Source organism: Rhinopithecus roxellana, chromosome 1 (genome assembly GCF_007565055.1).
Source record: "Rhinopithecus roxellana isolate Shanxi Qingling chromosome 1, ASM756505v1, whole genome shotgun sequence".
Taxonomy (NCBI): Eukaryota; Metazoa; Chordata; class Mammalia; order Primates; family Cercopithecidae; genus Rhinopithecus; species Rhinopithecus roxellana.
Genome location: NC_044549.1, coordinates 203,811,574 through 203,831,067, shown reverse-complemented (window position 1 = coordinate 203,831,067; position 19,494 = coordinate 203,811,574). Strand labels below are relative to the sequence as shown.

Below are 19,494 nucleotides of genomic sequence, written 5' to 3'. Positions count from 1 at the left end.
TGGCACAAGCATTAAATTTTAGGGTTATATGCTTAGAGACCCCTCTTTCTTCTGTCCTAGCTATTACTTTACTTGTGTCGCCTAGAAAAGGACCAGTCCTTAATTTTACTTTTCTGTGATCATGGGAGGCTTAAAATGGGTCATAACACGCATCAGGTTGGTTATTTCCTGAGCTACATACCTTGGATAGAATAGCATTATACAAACAAGTGTGTTTTTAGAGTCCTGGTACACTTATAATAACCATAAAATAGTAGGACTGTAGCAATCTTTTGTCCTGCCTCAGTGACTTCATGTATGTACTGGGAACAGCCCTCGGTCTGAGGAAGGTCAGTCGAAGTCCTTACTGTACAAGTCCAAATTGTAAGGAAAATGAGTCCCGCAATGAGTTTCCTCATGCTTCGGCTGTGCGTGGACCAGTCGGCTTCCAGGCGTCTTCTTCAGAGTCACTTTGCAGGGGTTGGCGAAGCTGCTGCCATCCACGTGCAGCTCCCAGTCTGCTGATGTGTAAGGATGGTCTCGGAGGTTGGGCCCACTAGAATAAACTGAGTCCAGTGCTTTTATACAGTTATGTTTAACTGGGCTCTCTGATACCAGGAGCAAGGTGGTGGGGTTTAGGGTGTTGCAAACTTCGGTGGTTATGCGAGGATTTTCACAGAGCAAGCTTTGGTATCTAGTTAGTCTAGCATTCATTAGCTAATGGTGTCCTTTGGTATTTATTAAAATCACCACAGCATGGGGGGACTTTAGGTTTAGGTTTTGCCTAAGAGTTAGCTTATCTGCTGCTTGTGCTAACAGGGCCGTTGCTGCCAGGGCCCTTGGACATGGGGGCCAGCCTTTGGAAACCCCGTCTAGTTGTTTTGAGAGACAGGCCACTGGCCTTGGCCAGGGCCCTGCAGTCTGGGTTAAAACTCCAACTGCCATTTTTTTTCTTTGTGGCACATAGAGTGTAAAGAGTTTTGTCAGGTCATGTTGCCTCAGGGCTGGGGCCAACTTGAGTTTTTCTTTTTAACTCGTGAAAAGCTTGTTGCTGTTGGTTGTAATAGATGTAGTTTAATTTACATTTTTATTGACTGTCATCTACCAAAATACTGACTTAAATCCTGTAACTCTTTGATTTTAAGCTTTAAATTGATCTGGTATTCCTTGCAGGGCTCCAGTTGCATCTAAATAGATGTGAGAGTTGAAAGACCTGCAAGGGGCTTCTCTCACTTTACAATGTCTTTTTTTTTTTTTTTTTCTTCTCCCTCTGGTTGATGAAGTGCCGGGGTGAAAGGGATAGCCAAATGGACTAAAGCACAAGTGTCACTCTAGTTATTTGGCAGAGTGCCCAGTAAAGGTCCACCACAATACCACCACACATCTGCTCGGGGATGAACAAGGGCTGACTGATTGATAAGCTCTTGAACATTCTTAAGCTCACTGCATCCCTTCAGGTCTCCAAGGAATGCTAAGTCTCCTCCCTGCTGTGAGAGACATGAAGTGAACTTAGTGCTGGGAGATGGAAACCGGATGGCCCTCGGGGGCTGACCCGCAGGGACTTTGGGATATAGCAGAGAGAGCTTGGCATGACTTATTACTCCAGGCTGTAGAATCCTGGAAAAGAGCTACCATGCGGCCCACGCCTGGTCGGCTGGAGGACCACCTTATCAGGGCCTCTGGCCTGCCATGTGCACAAGCATAGCAATTGCTTTTGTTTGACGTGCAGATGGAATATTTGATCTGTTTTAACCAGGCGTTTGCATATTGGTATGCTGTCTTAATTGCCCAAGTTTAAGTCTGTAACTTCTATGATCCTCTAGTAAAATGAATGTTTCCTTTAGCACCTGTCTTTATTAGTTTTTAGACCAAAGAAAGCTAAACACCATTTGATATTTAATAATGCTTCTTGTATGATTTTTATACCAGATAAGCGAAATTTTACCTTTGTATTAGTGTGTTATTAATGTTAAACTTAATTTTAATAAAACCTTGTAGATACATCTGTCCAATTTTTCATGTTTGACCATAAGGTAAGGTTTTATAGACTCTTTTTAACCTTTTATAATTTTTGTTAAACAGCAGGTTGATGCTTTAAGAAAAACCTGTTGCATTTTTATTTTAATGTCCAGTTCACAGAAAAACTGAATGATACCTGTTTAACTTTAGCTAATATGTTTACACACAGAATTTTCTTTACAATTAACGTTTTAAAACTTGCTTAAACTTTTAAAACAATGATTTTTTAACCTTTTAATGTAGGTAAAAATCCACATTCTTAGGCCTCTTTATAATCTTTTTACCAAAGGTATATTTTAAGTTTCTTATACACCTTGCACATAAACTGTTTTTTCAGTAGTACTTAGGGGGCCTTACTACTTTTAAATTATACAACATTTTTTGCGTAAAATTTTTTTATAACTTTTTTCTTTTATGACTTTTGCAGACAATTTTTCAACATAACTTTCTGACTCATTACAAACTTTTTAAATATACATTCTGCCTCTCCCGTTTTTTCTTTTCTTGAAACTTTTTAATGTAGTTCCTAGTGGGGTGGGCTCATTTGTGCCGGACCCATGCTTCTTTGAGACAAAACACCACACACACACCACAAAACAAAAAACAGGTGAAAAGGGCACACACACACTTCTGCTTTTTATACCAAACCAAAATCATAGTATCCAGAAATCCAAGCCAGGTCCAAACCAAAACCATAGTATCAAGCAATCCAAGTCAAGTCAAAAACAAAAACCAAAGTGCTGGTACAGGCACACCGTGGGTGATCAGGCCACGCTTCCACTCAAATGGAGTAGGCAAGTGCCCAAGACCAGTCCTATCAGGCGATTTAAACCAAGTCAAAACCAAAACCAGAGTGCCGATAAAGGCACGCCATGGGTGATCAGGCTACGCTTCCACTCAGATGGGGTGGGCAAGTTCCCAAGACCGGTCCTGTCAAGCAGTTTAAACCAAGTCAAAACCAAAACCAAACCAAAGTACCGATAAAGGCACGCCGTGGGTGATCCGGCCACGCTTTCACTCAAATGGAGTGGGCAAGTTCCAAAGACTAGTCTTACCAAGTTTTAGATGTCCAGACTCCAAGTCCAGTTCCTTCCCGGTGTTCAGCCACTGTATTATTCCTCTGCGGGGGTCTGCTACGCACTGCTCTGGCGGGGCGTTCCACTGGGGCAATTGCCTGCCCAGGAGCGTTCTTTGGAACGCCCCACTCAGGCTGGCCGGAGTCCCCCTGCAGGGATGCTCCACAGGGCAGGCCTAAGCCGCCTAAGGGGCTGCCTTGGCTGTCCATCAGTTACCTCGCTTCCCTGTCAGGGAAAAAAGAAATGTAGCAGGACTAGCTGCAGACAAAACCTCTCAGACACCAAGTTGTAGAAGGAAGGGCTTTATTCAGCTGGGAGCATTGGCAAACTACTGCCTTAAAATCCGAGCTCCCCGAGTGCACAATTTCTGCCCCTTTAAGGGCTCACAACACTAAAGATTTCACATGAAAGGGTCGTGATTGATTGAGCAATCTAGGGGATACGTGACAGGGGTTTCATGCACTGATAATCAGAGAGAAACAGAACAGGGCAGGGAGTTTCACAGTGTTTTCCTATACAATGTCTGGAATCTATGAATAACATTTGTTTCTAAGTTACGAGTTGATTTTTAACTACTAGGTTTAGGCCAGGCAGGCCCAGGCCCACTTTTGGGCCTGACCCCGGGCTGCCTGTCTTTTGTTTCACTTCCTTGTTTTTTCTTAAAACAGGTACTGAGTATAAAACAATGTCAAACAATGTGAGAGGGTCTCTCTTTTTCCTCAATGTCTTTGCTGTTCCTCATCAGTCAGCTTTCTTTTGATTATTATTTGTTTAGAGTTGTATTTTTGTTTCTAGTGAACTAAATGAATTACTTTGTTGTTCTGTAATTGTTTGTTACCAGAATTGGTTATCAGTTGTGGTTAGGGAACTGTGTGTGTTGATGCCTGGTTGACTTTCTCAGCAGTGTTGGCCTTAAGAAAGAGGCAGGGGCCTATGTTCTTTTTCAGGGAACTTGGTCAATGCCCTGTAGAGAGTGGGATGGATTAAGATGCTGTAAACTGGAAATTTTTTTTAATGGTATTCACGTCCTCATCTAAAGAAGATGATTCTAGAAGAGGCCCAGAGACAAAGGGTTGCAAGTGGGATTAAAATGTAACATTAATGGATTCATGGTTTATCATAAAGGGTTTTGGAGAGCAGCTACCCAGTGGAGAAAATTGTTGTGCTTTACCTTGAAATATGACATAAGCTTGTACTTTTATCTTAATTTATCAAAGTAGATTATTAATCAGCTGTTATCCTATTGTTAGAGCTGGAGACTATTATAAGAAAATAAATTTAACATATTACATCTGTGACATTTTCAAACATTTAAAAAATAAACTTTAGTGTTCTTAAAAGAACCAAAACAAAACAGGAAACAACAGAGGCACAAGGAAGCTTTTAGAGGTGGTAGATACGTTTGTTACTTTGATTATGGCGATGGCTTCATGGGTGTATGCGTCTGTGCAACTCAATCAAATTGTATACATTAAATACGTGCAGTTTTTTATATCAGTTCTACCTGAGTAACGTCGTTTCAAAAAGAGAATAAAGTTGAATTAAAAAGTAACGTTAGACTTTCATGACTTTGACACTTTTGATGACTGCAGCCAGTTATTTTGTAATGTATCACTCAATTTGGATTTGTCTGATGTTTAATGATTAGATTCAAGTTATGCCTCTTTGGTAGAAATATCCTGGAGGTATTGTACTCTCATTACATTTTATCACATAATACGTGATTTTGATTTTTCCCATTACTGGTGATGTTAACTTTGATCACTTGATTAAAATACTATCTGCATATTTCTCCACTGTAATTAATGCTTTGAAATGAAACACTTTTGTATGAGTATATGCCATTCATCCACTGGAATGGACGTTTCACTTAGCAACAGGAAGTTTTAACATTCATTAATATTTCTTGAATGAATTACTCTGTTACTGTGATGGCTGCCAAATGATGATTTTATAATTCCATCATTACATTTTTAGTTAGCATTTTGTTATAAGGAAATGTTCTTATCTTCATTTGTTTATTCGTGTATTTATTTATATCAGTATGGGGTCCCAGATTCCGGTTTTATTCAGTGGATTTTATGCCGTTGTTATCATTGAGTCACAGATAGTTCCCAGTCTGGCCAGTGGCAGCCCTTCAAGCCAACTTCTTCGTCGTTTGTCATCCTCTTTGAGCACTTCCCTTATTTTCTGGCACAGCAGGATGTCTACACTCATTGTACTTGCTGAGCTCTAGCACTGGAATCAGCCATTTCTTCAAAGACCCATGGTGTGGTTTTGTTTTGTTTTGTGGTTTTTGTCCCGCGCCCCCCCCCCCCCACCCCGTATCATCCTCTAGAAGTCTTATATTGTTTACTTCTCTCAATTATGTCAGCAAACCAGCTGAAATCAATTTTATGTATAGTTTAAGGGTAGGAATCAGTATTTGTTTAGTTTTTCCTAGTGTATATCCACTGGCTCCAAGCACAGTTCTTACAAAATCACCACACTTTTCTTTTCTTTTTTTTTTTTTTTTTTTTTTTTTTTTTTTCCGAGATGGAATCTCGCTTTGTCGCCCAGGCTGGAGTGCAGTGGCACCATCTCGGCTCACTGCAAGCTCCGCCTCCCGGGTTCACGCCATTCTCCTGCCTCAGCCTCCGAGTAGCTGGGACTACAGGCGCCCGCCACTGTGCCCGGCTAATTTTTTGTATTTTTAGTAGAGACGGAGTTTCACTGTGTTAGCCAGGAAGGTCTCGATCTCCTGACCTCGTGATCCGCCCGCCTCGGCCTCACCACACTTTTCTTATACATTCATAAATCAGAAGTCAGAACCTATAGGTTTTCAAACATTCTTGGAAGGTCATGTAAGTATTACAGTGAATATCAGTTACTATTGTTATCAATTTTGAGCTCATAATATGGAATTCAGAATATTTTTGTAGGGTTTTGCCATGTTGGCCAGGCTGCTCTTGAACTCCTGACCTCAAGTGATCTGCCTGCCACGTCCCCCCAAAGCTCTAGGATTACAGGCATGAGCCACCATGCCTGGCTTCAATCTGACATAGTTTCCATTTTTTACGTTTTTACTTAACCATTCTGACACCTTTGGATATTTAAAATATTCCACAGTTCACCAAATAGAAAATGTTCAAAAGAATATCTTAAAACTTTAAAACACCTTATGAGAATACCTTAAAACCTTGACTTTTAAAATTTTCCTTAGGATAGATTTCTAGAATTACTAAGTCAAAGAGTTTAGACTTTTTTTTTTTTTGGCGATGGAGTCTCACTGTGTTGCCCAGGCTGGAGTGCAATGCCTCAATCTAGGCTCACCGCAACCTCCGTCTCCCGGGTTCAAGCGATTCTCCTGTCTCAGCCTCCTGAGTATCTGGGATTACAGGCATGGGCCACCACGCCTGGCTAATTTTTGTGGTTTTTTTTTTTTTTTTTTTTTTTAGTAGAGATGGAGTTTTGCCATGTTGGCCAGGCTGGTCTTGAACTCCTGACCTCGTGATCTGCCCACCCCAGCCTCCCAAGGTGCTGGGATTACAGGCGTGAGCCACTACGCCCAGCCAAGTTTAAACATTTTTAAAGCTCTAGATATTTACTGACAAATTAGTTTTCCTAAAGTTTGCATGAATTTGTATATCCGATAGCAGTGTGAGAGGACCAGTTTTCATGCATTTTTAAAAGCTTTTTTAGAATATTTTTATTGTATTTTTTTATTGGTAAAATATGTATAACAAAACTTACTAGCCTTTTAAGTGGAATCATGCAATATTTATCCTTTTGTGTCTGGCTAATTTCACTTGATGTTTTAAAGGCTCCTCCATCTTCTAGCATGATTAAGAATTTTATTCCTAGGGCCAGGCGTGGTGGCTCATGCCTGTAATCTTAGCACTTTGGGAGGCCAAGGTGGGTGGATGACAAGGTCAGGAGTTCAAGACGAGCCTGGCTAAGATGGTAAAACCCCATGTCTACTAAAAATACAAAAAAATTAGCAGGGCATGGTGGCAGGTGCCTGTAATCCCAGCTACTGGGGAGGCTGAGGCAGAGAATTGCTTGAACCCCGGAGGCGGATGTTACAGTGAGCTGAGATTGCACCACTGCACTCCAGCCTGGGCAACAGAGTGAGACTCCATCTCAATTAAAAAAAAAAAAAAAAAAAAAAAAAAAAGATTCCTTTTTAGGGCTGACTAATATCCATTATGTGTGTATTATCACATTTTGTTTATCCATTCATCTCCTGATGGACACTTGGTTTCTTTCCACCTTTTGACTGTTGTGTGTGATGCTGCACTGAACATTGGCATACAAGTGTCTGAGTCCTTGCTCTCACTTTTGGGGATATGCCTTCCCAGTGCACATTTACCTACCCAATTGCTAGATCATATGCTGAGTCTGTGGTTGGTTTTTAAGAAACTGCCAGAGTTTTCCACAGAAGCTGTACCGTTTTACATTTCCCACCAGCATTTTACCAGAGTTCCAGTTTCTCCACATCCTTGCCACTACTTGTTACTTTGATTTTTTTGTTTTGTTTTGTTTTGTTTTAGTTAGAAACTTCCCTTGTAGTGGTGAAGTAATCTCTCATTATAGCTTTTATTTGTATTACCCTATTGACTAATGATGTTGAGCATCTTTTCATGTGCTAATTGGCCACTTGTATATCTTTGCAGAAATTATTCAAGCTCTTTGCACATTTCGTTAATTGGGTTGTTTTTCTTTGTGTTGTTGAGTTGTAAGAGTCTTTAAATGTTCTGGATATTAAACCCTTATCAGATTATGATTTCCAAACATTTTCTCCCATTGTGCAGGCTGTCTTTTCACTTTCTTGGTAATGCCCTTTGGTGCACAAAAGGTTTTAATTCTGATAGAGTCTAATTGATTTTTTTTTTTTTTTTTTTTTTGGTCACAGGATTTCTAAGACTCCATTACCAAATCCAAGGTCACAAAGATTAACCCTATGTTCTCTTATAAGAGTTTTATGTTTTCAAATCTCATATTTAGGTTGTTAATCTATTTTGAGTTAATTTTTATATATAATGGGAGATGGGGGTCTATAGACTTTCGTCTTTTGCATGTGGATATCCAGTTGTTTCAGCACCGTTGTTGAAGAGACGCCATACATTTTTAATAAATCTTAATTTTACTAATTTGATAGGCAAAAAAAGTTTGCCATTTTATTTTGTATTTATGAATGAAGATAAACCTTGTTTTTAGTCTGACAATTTGTTCTTCCTGTTTTAAGGCCTATGAAGGCAGGCTGTACTCATCTACTTGATTTTAGTGTTTTCCTTACATATATAAGGTATTTTATTTATATAGCCAATGGGTCTTATTACAAAACAACTGTCCTGTGTTCCAGTTTCATCCTTTTAAAAATAAGCCAGATAAACGTTAAACTTTTTAGTTTAATTTATACCAGGGTTCTCTCTACATTGTATTTTCATTGTTGCCGGATATGTCTAGCATATAATAGACAATCAATGTTAGTTGAATTAATTACAGGCATGTTGAGGCAGGTTATTACGGTTCTTGATAATAGAAGTTAGTATCACGGATTTGTAAACTCTCTTTGTCTGCCTGATTGGGCTAATAAAATTACTTTTAGTTTTCGGAATGCACAGAGGAAAGCAATCAAATGTATTCTGAGTACTAGAAAAAATATTTTGCAGTCTATGAAACAAGTGTCTTATCTCCCAGAGAAGGAAGGAATATTGTAAGTGATAATGTTTATTATTATCATTTAAGCATCTAAAGAGTAGTCACTCATTTTAATTACAGAATCATTAAAATTGTTGGGGGTGTAACTGTTTCTAAAACAATTTCTAAAGGATATTTTCTCATTATTTATATTAGTGTAATGTATTAATATTTTACCTGTTACATAGTTATTTCTGAAAACTATAATTTATCTTTATGGCACAACTTTTTGTTATGTGTTTCCCTTTTATTTTGGTGTTTTTCCTGATTTTTTGTCATTGATGATTTTTAGCCAACAGAAGCTGTTCTTCCCTCTCCTCCCACTGTCCCTGTGATCCCTGTCCTGCCAGTCCCTGCTGAGAATACTGTCATCTTACCCACCATACCACAGGTTTTTATTAGTTTCTTTTTTCTTTATAAAAATTTCATTTGCTTTTAATGTTTCATTTGTGTTCTTTTTTAAAACTGTTTGAGCTGTGTTTTGTAATTTGGTAATGTACTTTGGGCTTCAATTAGTAGTTTTAGGGACTTAAACATTTCGGATTTAATATAAATGGAGTCAAGATTTGCCATTTTATTAGGTTGTGTGTGAAATGGGACACATTATGAACTTCATAATATTGAACCTTAGATTTGTTTTCATGCCTTTGTACCTATGAATCTACTTAAAACAGTTTTTAAACATTTTTACTTTAGAAAACTTTATTCTTCTGAAGTTAGTAAAAATCATTGTACTCCTGATTTTGTACCGGATGTATCATTTTATTTAGCACATTGTTTCCTATTATATATTTATCTTCTTTGAGAATGTTCGTTCTTATGTTATTTGATTAGATAAGACACTTCACATTTATTAGGTAAAAATAATAGCCAGAATATCTGGATTATTTGGGAATGCTCTGTGCTATCTTCACAACTTTTATGTAAATCTATTGTAAAATTTTACTTGTAAAAAATTATATGTAACAGGTTAAAAAAAATAGCCAAATATGAGAGAATCTAATCATTTTTAGTTTTTCAAAGACTTACTACTTCCAAGGGATGGCTTGAGACATTAACTGCCCTTCCAACAGTTATGCAAAGTCAAAATAATGGTAATATTACTAAGAATAATAATAAAGATCTTTGGTGTGAAAGATCACGATCTCATTTAAAGTGTAAATAAATGAACCCATAGTTTTTTTTGCCAGTTATTGATCTGTAGCATAAAATCTGGGTAAACATACTATGTTTGCTGTGTAAACAGTTTCAAAATAAGCTCCATGGGGGGAAAAAAGATATCAACTGTGATTATTCACATCTCAGTGCCCTTCCCCTCTCCTAAAAAGTGAAGTCAGTAAGAACATCCACACAACCAAGGATTCTAGGGGAAATTACAATGTTACAATGACTTCAGCCTTACTGTAATAAGACTGAATTGTAATCATTGTAATAATATTACTACTATATAATTTTTGATTATGAAAATAATTAAAAATTAACTCATAAAACCAACAATGAATAGAGGAATCCAAATGGATGCTCTCTCTATATTGCAGGAAAAAATTGAATTTATAAATAAAATATAATTCTGAGCAAGCAGTTTGAGGGTTATTATAACATCGTAATAATGTAACATCTTTCCAAATACACAGAGTTGATTAGTACAGTTTTTTTTTTTTTTTTTTTTTTTTTTTTTAGGTAGAATTGAAAGTTTATTTTACTCTTCTCACTTCAGTCAATTTTTTGGCATTAAAATAGTTTTCTGGAATCCTTTGAGAATTTGTACCAGTCTCTTTATATTCATTTGGGAGCCTGTCTTTTCCTATTCAGAATTCTCTCATTTATTGACTCCAAGCATCCTTAACGTAACATCCCACTACATTTGAAAATTGTTGAGATCTTGCATAGTCTTACAAAAATATAGGTTTTGAAGTCAGAATGACCTGGGGTTGGAATTCCAGTCCTACCGCTTAACCTATGTAGCTACACACTTTACTTAACCACAGTGAACTTCCATTTACTCATCTGTAACACTGAAGATAGACAGGAGTACTAACTTGAGGTGTTTTACAGTGATTGAGAGGATACTTAATGCATGTCAAGTACTGCCACATAATCTTGGCTGTTCATGTTTTTAGTGTTATCTCATATTTCTCTGAGAAAGGAAACTAAGGAACAAGTTTTGTTGTGTTTTGTTTGTTTGTTTGTTTAAATGAGGATATTTGAGGAGGATACACACAAAAAAGACCTATTTATTCTGCATAGCTTTACTTTAGGTTTTAAATATGCTACAGAAGTTCATGAAAGAGAATTTTACCATTTTTGTTGTGTTATGTGAGAAGCCAATGAGTGGACCTCATTTTCCAGAATAAGTGTATTCCTAATTAGTCAAGTACATTATAAAATTAAAATAATGGACTAAAATGTCTGTCCCTAAGTAAAATTTAAAATCCATGCTAACATATAACCCAATTTCAACATATTAAGTGAATATGTATTCTTAAAAGATCTACTACTTTACATTTAGATACATTAGTATGTATTAGAAATAAAGGCAGAAGAGAAGATTTAGAGTCTAGTCCATCTTTGTCACTCAAACAAGTTACCCTGTCTGAGTTTTCTACTCCTTCATCTGTTAAAATGGGGGCAACGCCAACCTGACTCCTTTAAAATGGATTTGAGAGTCAGGCAAATTAGAAAGATACATAGATAATAACTTTTTAAAAAGTATATAGTTATTTATTATTTATAGAACACTTTTACACTTTTCAGAGTACTTGCATATTGATCATATTGTTTGTACTTTATGAAAGCCCTCTACAAATCAGAATTACGCTTATCATACAGAGTGGCACAGAAAGATAATATTCAGTGGCTGCTTAATATTGCAGAAAGAGCATGAACTTTATAGTGTAGTCATACCTGACTCCACCACTTCCTAGCTTCACCTGTCTCTACATGTGTGATGGTGTGGAAATTACTCAACTTCTGAGAACCTCAGTTTCTCCACATAGAAACTGAGTACAGAGTAGGTAACAGTTACTAGTTCTTCTTACTGGGAGTGTAAACACATAATCTCTGTGATTCCAGCCTATTAAATCCAGAGGCTTATTCGCACCCTAAATACTCTGCTTTAAAACTAGATATTTTAAACCTTTATTTCTATCAGTTCTGAAAAGTTATCATGTAATTAAAATATTGTTGAAAATGCTTTAGAGCTAATTTTTTGTGTATGGTCTTTTTTGATATTTGAATATGTGCTTTGAAGATGAATAGAACATTCTCTGTCCTCTAGGAGCCTACTAGGTGTTTGTGTAAGAGACAAGTTTAACAGATAGCTCCCACATAATGTGAGAGTAATTACATTAGAGGTATGTCCAGAACAGAGCATCATATTGCCTCTGGACCTTTTTTTGTTTTTGAAACGGAGTTTCGCTCTTGTTGCCCAGGCTGTAGTGCAATGGTGCAATCTTGGCTCACCACAACCTCCACCTCCTGGGTTCAAGTGATTCTCCTGCCTCAGCCTCCTGAGTAGCTGGGATTACAGGCATATGCCACCATGCCCGGCTATTTTTTTTTGTTTGTTTGTTTTAGTAGAGACAAGGTTTCTCCATGTTGGTCAGGCTGGTCTTGAACTCCCGACCTCAGGTAATCCGCCCACCTCAGCCTCCCAAAGTGCTGGAGTTACAGGTGTGAGCCACCGCGCCCAGCCGATTTTAACATTTTATATTTCCACCAAAGTGCACAAGGATTCCAATTTCTCCACGTCCTCACCAACACTTTTTATTTTGTTTTCTTAATAGTAGCCAGGCTAATGGGTGTGAGGTGACATCTCGTTGTAGTTTTGATTTGCATCTCTATAATGATTAGTGACACATCTTTTCATGTGCTTATTGTCCATTTGTATGTCTTCTTTGAGAAAATGTATGAGTTCCTTGACCATTTTTTAATTAGGGTGTTTGGTATTATTGTTGGGGTCTAGGAGTTCTTTGTGTGTTCTGGTCTCACGTCTTGTCGGAGATATGACTTACCTATTTTTTCTTTTTTTGCCTGTACCTTTGTGTCATACCCAAGAAATCACTGGCAGTTCCATTGTCTCACTTTTAGCCTGTATTTTCTTCTAACAGTTTTATAGTTTTAGGTTTTACATTTAGATCATGATCCATTTTAGGTTGATTATTGTATAGGGCATTATTTCTGGATTCTGCTTTATTCCCTTCTATCTGTCTGTCTGCACACCAGTACCAGACTGTTTCTATTACTGTAACTTTGTAGTAAGTTTTGGAATCAGGAAGTGTTAGCCTGCCACCTTTGTTTTTCTTTTTCATTATCATTTTGACTTTCAGGGTACCGTGAAGTTCTATGTGACTTTTAGGATGGGTTATTCTATTTCTTTAAAAACCCTACTGGAATTTTGATAGGAATTGCATTAAGTCTGTAGATTGCTTTGGGTAATATTGACATTTTTACAACAATAAGTCTTCTAATCTGTTACCACAGATCCCTTCCCATTTATTTATGTCTTCTTAATTTCTTTCATAAATGTTTTATAGTTTTCATTTTACAAGTTTTTTACCTTCTTGATGAAGTTAATTTTTTTTTTTTTTTTTTTTTTTTTTAGCATTTAGGAGGCTCAGTGTTCTGAAAATTTGTTCTTTTTGATGCTGTGATAAACAGAATTGTTTCCTTAATTTCCATTTTAGATTGTTCAATGTTAGAAGAAATACAACTGATTTTTGTGTATTGACTTCGTGTCCTGCTACTTTGCTTAATTGGTTTAATCATTAACAGTTTTTGTGTAAAATCTTCAGGGTGTTTTACGTATTAAATCATACCATTTGTGAACAAGTAATTTTGCTTCTTCCTTTCTAATTGGGATGTCTTTTATTTCTTTTTCTTGCCTAATTGCTTTGACTACAACTTCAACTATTCAGCTAGTGGTCATGTTGAGTACAAGTGGTGAAAGTAGACATACTTGCCTTCTTTCTTAGAGGAAAAGCTTTCAGTCTTTCAGCACTGAGTATGATGTTCACTGTGGGGTTTTGTATATGGTTTTTCTTAGGTTGACATAGTTTCCTTCTATTCCCATGTGCCCTTAAGAAGAATGTGTGTTCTGTTGTTAGAGTTCTGTGTCTCTTTGGTATATTGTGTTTGTTCATCTCCTCTATTTCCTTACTTATCATATGTCTGGTTGTTCTGCCCATTACGGAGAATGTGGTATTGAAGTCTCCAGCTATTATTGTAGAACATTTCTTTCTTCAATTCTGTCTCATTTTTGCTACTTACATTTTGATGGTCTGCTATTAGATGCGTTAATTTTTGTAATTGTTACATATTCCTATATTGAACCTTTTATTAATACATAATACCTTTGTTGTCTCATAACCTTTTTTTGGATTTAAAGTCTATTTTGTCTGTTATGAGTACAGCCACTCCTGCTCTCCTTTGGTTACTATTTGCATGGAATATCCTTTTCTATACTTCACTTTCAGCATATTTGTGTCTGGATTTACACTGAGTCTCTTGTATACAGCTTATAGTTGGAACATTTTAAAAATTTTATTCTGCCAATTTCTGTCTTTTGATTGAAGAGTTTATTTACCTTTAAAGTAATTATTGGTAAGGAAGGACTTACTTTTGTCATTTTGCTGTTTGTTTTCTTTATATATATGCCTTGTAGCTTTTTTGTTCCTCATTTCCTGCATTGCTGTCTTCTTTGGTCTTTGATTAATTTTTTGTAGTGAAACATTTAACTTTCTCATTTCCTTTGAGTCTATTCTTTAGTTATATTTTATGTGGTTACCAAGGGGGTTACATTTGACATCCTAGACACTTCTAATCTCAATTTATACAAGCTTAACTGCAATAATATACAAAACCTCTGCCCCTGTAACTGCTCTGTCCCAACCCCTTTCAATTGTTGATGTCACAAAACTACATCTTCATATAGTATATGCCCAAAGCCAGAAACTAATAATTTTTAATGCATTAGTGTCTTAAATTATGTAGGAGACAGAATATGAAGTTACAAAGTTATAATGTTAGCTTTTAAACTAATAATTGATTTTCGTTATTTACTAATATTGACTTTATTTATTAATGTTAGGCTTATTTATTTCTAGGCAGGGTCTCATTCTGTAGCCCAGGCTGGAGTGCAGTGGTGCCATCACAGCTCACTGCAGCCTCAACCTCTTGGGCCCAATCAATTCTCTCGCCTCAGCCTCCTGAATAGCCATGACTACAGGCATGTGCCCACCACACCTGGTTAATTTTTGTTGTTGCTGCTATTTTGTTTTGTTTTGTTTCGTTTGTAGAGATGGGGTTTCACCATGTTCCACAGCAGCTGAACTCCTGGGCTCAAGCCATCTCTGCCTGCGTTGGCCACCTAAATTGCTGGGATTACAGGTGTGAGCCACCATGCCTGGCTAGGCTAAGTTTTTAAAAAAAAAAAAAAAAAATTGGAAATGTAATATAGTCTCTTCAATCATGTGGAAAACCAAAAGTGAATTTACACAACCATTGTTACAACACTGCTAACTAGTGTTTATTATTACCTATGTATTTGCCTTTATTGAGATCTTTATTTCTTCATATGACTTTGAGTTACTGTCTAGTTTTCTTTCATTTCAACCTGAACTGCTACCTTTAGCACATCTTTCAGGGCAGTTGTAGTGATAACAAACTCCCTCAGCATTTGTTCATCAGGGAACATCTTAATTTCCCCCTTACTTTTGAGGGACTGTCTTGCTGGATACAGGATTTTTAGTTGACAGGTTTGGTTTCTTTTTCCTCTTATTTTAGCATTATTTCCACCCACTGCCTTATGACCTCCAGAGTGTCTGACGTGAAGTCTGCTGATATTCTCATTGAGGATTTGTTGTATGTGACAAGTCACTTCTCTTGTTGCTTTCAAAAATCTCCCTTTGTTTTTGTCCTTTGACAGTTCTAGTGTAATGTGCCTCAGTGTGAGTCTGTTTGATTTCATTACTTGTTTATTGAGCTTCTTGGATGTTTATATTCATGTTTTTCATGAAATCTGAGAAGTTTTGGCTATTACTTCTTCACATATTTTTTCTACTCTTTTATCTCTCATTTCTCATGCAGCACCCACAATGCATTAGTTGGTCTGCTTGATGATGTCTCACGGGTCCCATAGGTTCTGTTCACTTTTCTTTAGTCTTTTTCATTTCTGTTCTTCAGACTCTATACTTCCCATTGTCCTGTCTTCATGGCCGCTAATTTTTTTTAGCTGCGCAAATGTGCTTTTGAGCCCCTGCACTGGATTTTCAGTCATTGTGCTTCTCAGTTCCTGAATTTTATGAATTTTATTTCTCCTTATTGGTATTTCCATTGTGTTCATACAGCATTTTCTTGCTTTCGGTCACATCTTTCAATTCTTTAAGAAAGTCTTTGTCTAGTAGATTTGCTATCAGGTTTTTGGGGTTTGTTTGTTTGTTTGTTTTTTGATGGAGTCTCACTCTGTTGCCCAGGCTGGAGTGCAGTGGCGTGGTCCTGGCTCACTGCAACCTCCGCCTCCTGGGTTCAAGTGATTCTCCTGCCTCAGCCTCCCAAGTAGCTGGGATTACAGGCGCCTGCCACCACACCCAGCTGATTGTTTGTATTTGTAGTAGAGACAGGGTTTCACTATATTGGCCAGGCTGGTCTCAGACTCCTGACTTCGTGATTTGCCTGCCTCAGCCTCCCAAAGTGCTGGGATTACAGGCGTAAGCCACCATACCTGGCCTGATTTTATTTTAAGGGACAGTTTCTTTTGATTTGTATTTCTTTTTTGAATAAGCCATTTATTCTTGTTTATTTGTATGCCTTGGGATTTCTTTTTCCCGTGAAAACAGCACGCTTGAATTTAATAATTTGGTGACTCTGAAAATCAGATTCTCCTTCTTCTCCAGCATTTTCTTTTTTTGTTGTTACTGTTTTTCTGATTGTTTGAGGCTGTCAAAGATCAGCCTCAGGTGTAAACGTAGGGTCTTCTTAGATGTTTTCTGAGCCTGTCATTCCCCTGGGCATGCACAGTGACTTTCTAATTTCCTCCATGTATGTGGTTGGTTTTTAATGTCCTAGTCTTCAATGTCTGGCTCCCAAAAGGGAAAAAAGAAAATTGAATTGGTGTGTAGGAAGGGGAGGCTCCAGCTCTTTAAATCTCCTGGAAATCAGTTCAGCCTGGGAGGTTTGGGTGGGGTTTGCAACAGTGAGGAGGAGGTGAAACAGCAGTAGCCATAGCCTGTTTGCACCTTTGTGATGAGAAGCAGCAGTTAGAGCACAGATCTCCAGTATTTGGAGAACGTAATTTTCTTTGCCCACCATGACTTGTGCAAGCATCACACAGTTGACTGAGGGATAGAGTATGGGTAGCTGCTCCTGTGCTAAACCTGGAAGTGACTGAAATTAACTACAGTTTATTGTCCAAGCCTTCACCTGGAAGTTGCAAGCCTTCAGTAGACTCCAGGTTCCAAAATATTTACATCAGACAGATGCTGCCACTGAAATTGTTTTCAAGGTGGAGAAACAGATTTGTGGTGCTTCCTACTCTATCATCTTTTCAGAATCCACCCCATTCGTTTTTACAATCATTTTAACCTGCAGTGATCACCTCAGTCATAGCATTTAACTTTGAATGCAGTGTGTCTCAAATTAGGATCTAAGAGGTATTCTCTGGGGTTTGTGAGTGCTGCATTGGAAAAGCACTTGTAAAGCACGTGTTTATAATTGAGTAGAGGAGGAAGAAACATTAGACAAATAACATAATGAAACTTTGATCAGTGCTGAGAAGGAGAAATACAATGCACATTGTAAAAGTGCATTTTCTAAACTATTTTGAGCTGTTTTAAAATAATTGAATCTTAGAATTTATTTTAACACAATTTTTTTTTTTTTTTTTTTTGAGACGGAGTCTCGCTCTGTCGCCCAGGCTGGAGTGCAGTGGCCGGATCTCAGCTCACTGCAAGCTCCGCCTCCCGGGTTCCCGCCATTCTCCTGCCTCAGCCTCCGGAGTAGCTGGGACTACAGGCGCCCGCCACCTCGCCCGGCTAGTTTTTTTTTTTTTTGTATTTTTTAGTAGAGACGGGGTTTCACCGTGTTAGCCAGGATGGTCTCGATCTCCTGACCTCGTGATCCGCCCGTCTCGGCCTCCCAAAGTGCTGGGATTACAGGCTTGAGCCACCGCGCCCGGCCAACACAATTTTTTAAAATGTAATATTGCCCTCTGAAACTTTGTAAGTTTGCTTCCGTCTGTTACAGCAGCAAACACTACAAGATCCTTTGTTAATGAAATAGAATAGTAAAATTTGGGTGAGCCATGTGCTCAGCCAATAAACCTGACTTAAAAAATCCTACCCTGGGCGACAGAGCAAGACTCTGTCTCAAAAAAAAAAAAAAAAAGACTTTGGGATCCTTAACCAAGAGAGCGGGTAGTAGAACAGGTAACGTGGAAAATCAACTACAACTAAAAGACTTGGAAAGAGTGTACGTGAAATTATTTCAAATGAAGAAAAACCCTTCATTGCACCTTGGTTCAAGTGACCCTGTAATCTCAGACCTGGTTCTAGGTCTCTCTATACCTCCCTCTACCACTCAGTGACATTTGAGTATAGGTAAATCACAATTCTTATTGAAATTCATTTTCTCCATCTGTGAAAAGATAGCAACACCTGTCTTTACCCAGGGGGACTGTGTGAGGCTCTAGAGAAGTAATATAAAAGAAAATATGTTGCAAACCATAGGAAGCTATAGAAATGCTTAGTCTGTTACTAAAATTTATATACCATTGTGTATCTTTCCAACTTGGACAACAATGAAGCCCTATAATTCACTTAGAGATTGAAGGTAGAGGCAGTATAAGGGCAAGGATATTCCAGAAGGAGGAACTAAAAAGTTCCTAAATAATTTGACCCAAGCATCAGTAATAAGGCTTAAGAAACATAATTTTGCTCACCCCAAACTCCTGATTTCAAGTGATCCACCAGCCTTGGCCTCCCAAAGTGCTAGGATTATAGGCATGAGCCGCCGTGCTTGGCCTGAATGCCAGTATCTTAATAGCAACCCCAACCCAGATTATTTCACAACTACTTTAGCTATTAACTGCTTTAAAACTGAGTACTTGGCTCAAAGTGATTTTTTGGTCTACTTTTTATTATGCAAAATCTCAAAAATACTCAAATGTAGAAATAATAGTACAATTAACTCTATGTATACCCATCACCAGCTACAGCAGTCAACTCGTGTACTTCTATTTGATCCATAACCCCTCCTGCTCCCAGCCTTCCATTGTTTTATTTTGAAGTAAATAAAACATCTTATGTCATTTTCTTTATATGTATTTCAACATTAGCAATACCTTCTAAATGAATAGAATCAAAAGGTAACTTGTATGCAGTGATGATGAGTTGGGTCTGATAAGCAGCTAACATTATAATAATTAGGTATAAATCAGATTTTGATGCAAAACAACTTTCTCCACTGCATGTTTGGTAAAAAAATCGGCAGAAGGACCAAAAGACTTTCTTGCCATAGTGTTTTTAAAATGTAATTTCTTTTGTAACTTTAAATATCCTATTCTTTCTTGCCCTCTTCTTCTGTAATTGCTTAAGCAGAATAAAGTGAAGTTGTATTATTAATTTTTTTTAGCAAAGTAAAATATTATGTTTGAGCAATCTCAATATGCCATTGGGAAATAAGTAATTTGAAATATTTATAAAATCTCAAATGTCTGTTAAGTTGAGTAACTTTGCTTAAATAG

At 37.5% G+C, this 19,494-nt stretch overlaps 1 protein-coding gene across 15 annotated transcripts in view; it reads left to right on the top strand.

Annotated features, from left to right (window-relative positions):
• Positions 1–19,494, top strand: part of DLG1 (discs large MAGUK scaffold protein 1) — a 274,249-nt gene that overhangs the window by 133,945 nt on the left and 120,810 nt on the right. For 7 of the 15 annotated variants that reach the window (XM_010381157.2, XM_010381162.2, XM_030936923.1 and 4 more), the window contains exon 6: positions 9,049–9,147. The exons of the other annotated variants lie outside the window; for them this stretch is intronic. In XM_010381157.2, the coding sequence (XP_010379459.1) occupies positions 9,049–9,147 (99 nt within the window). The remainder of the gene's footprint in view (positions 1–9,048; positions 9,148–19,494) is intronic. 15 annotated transcript variants of the gene reach the window in all.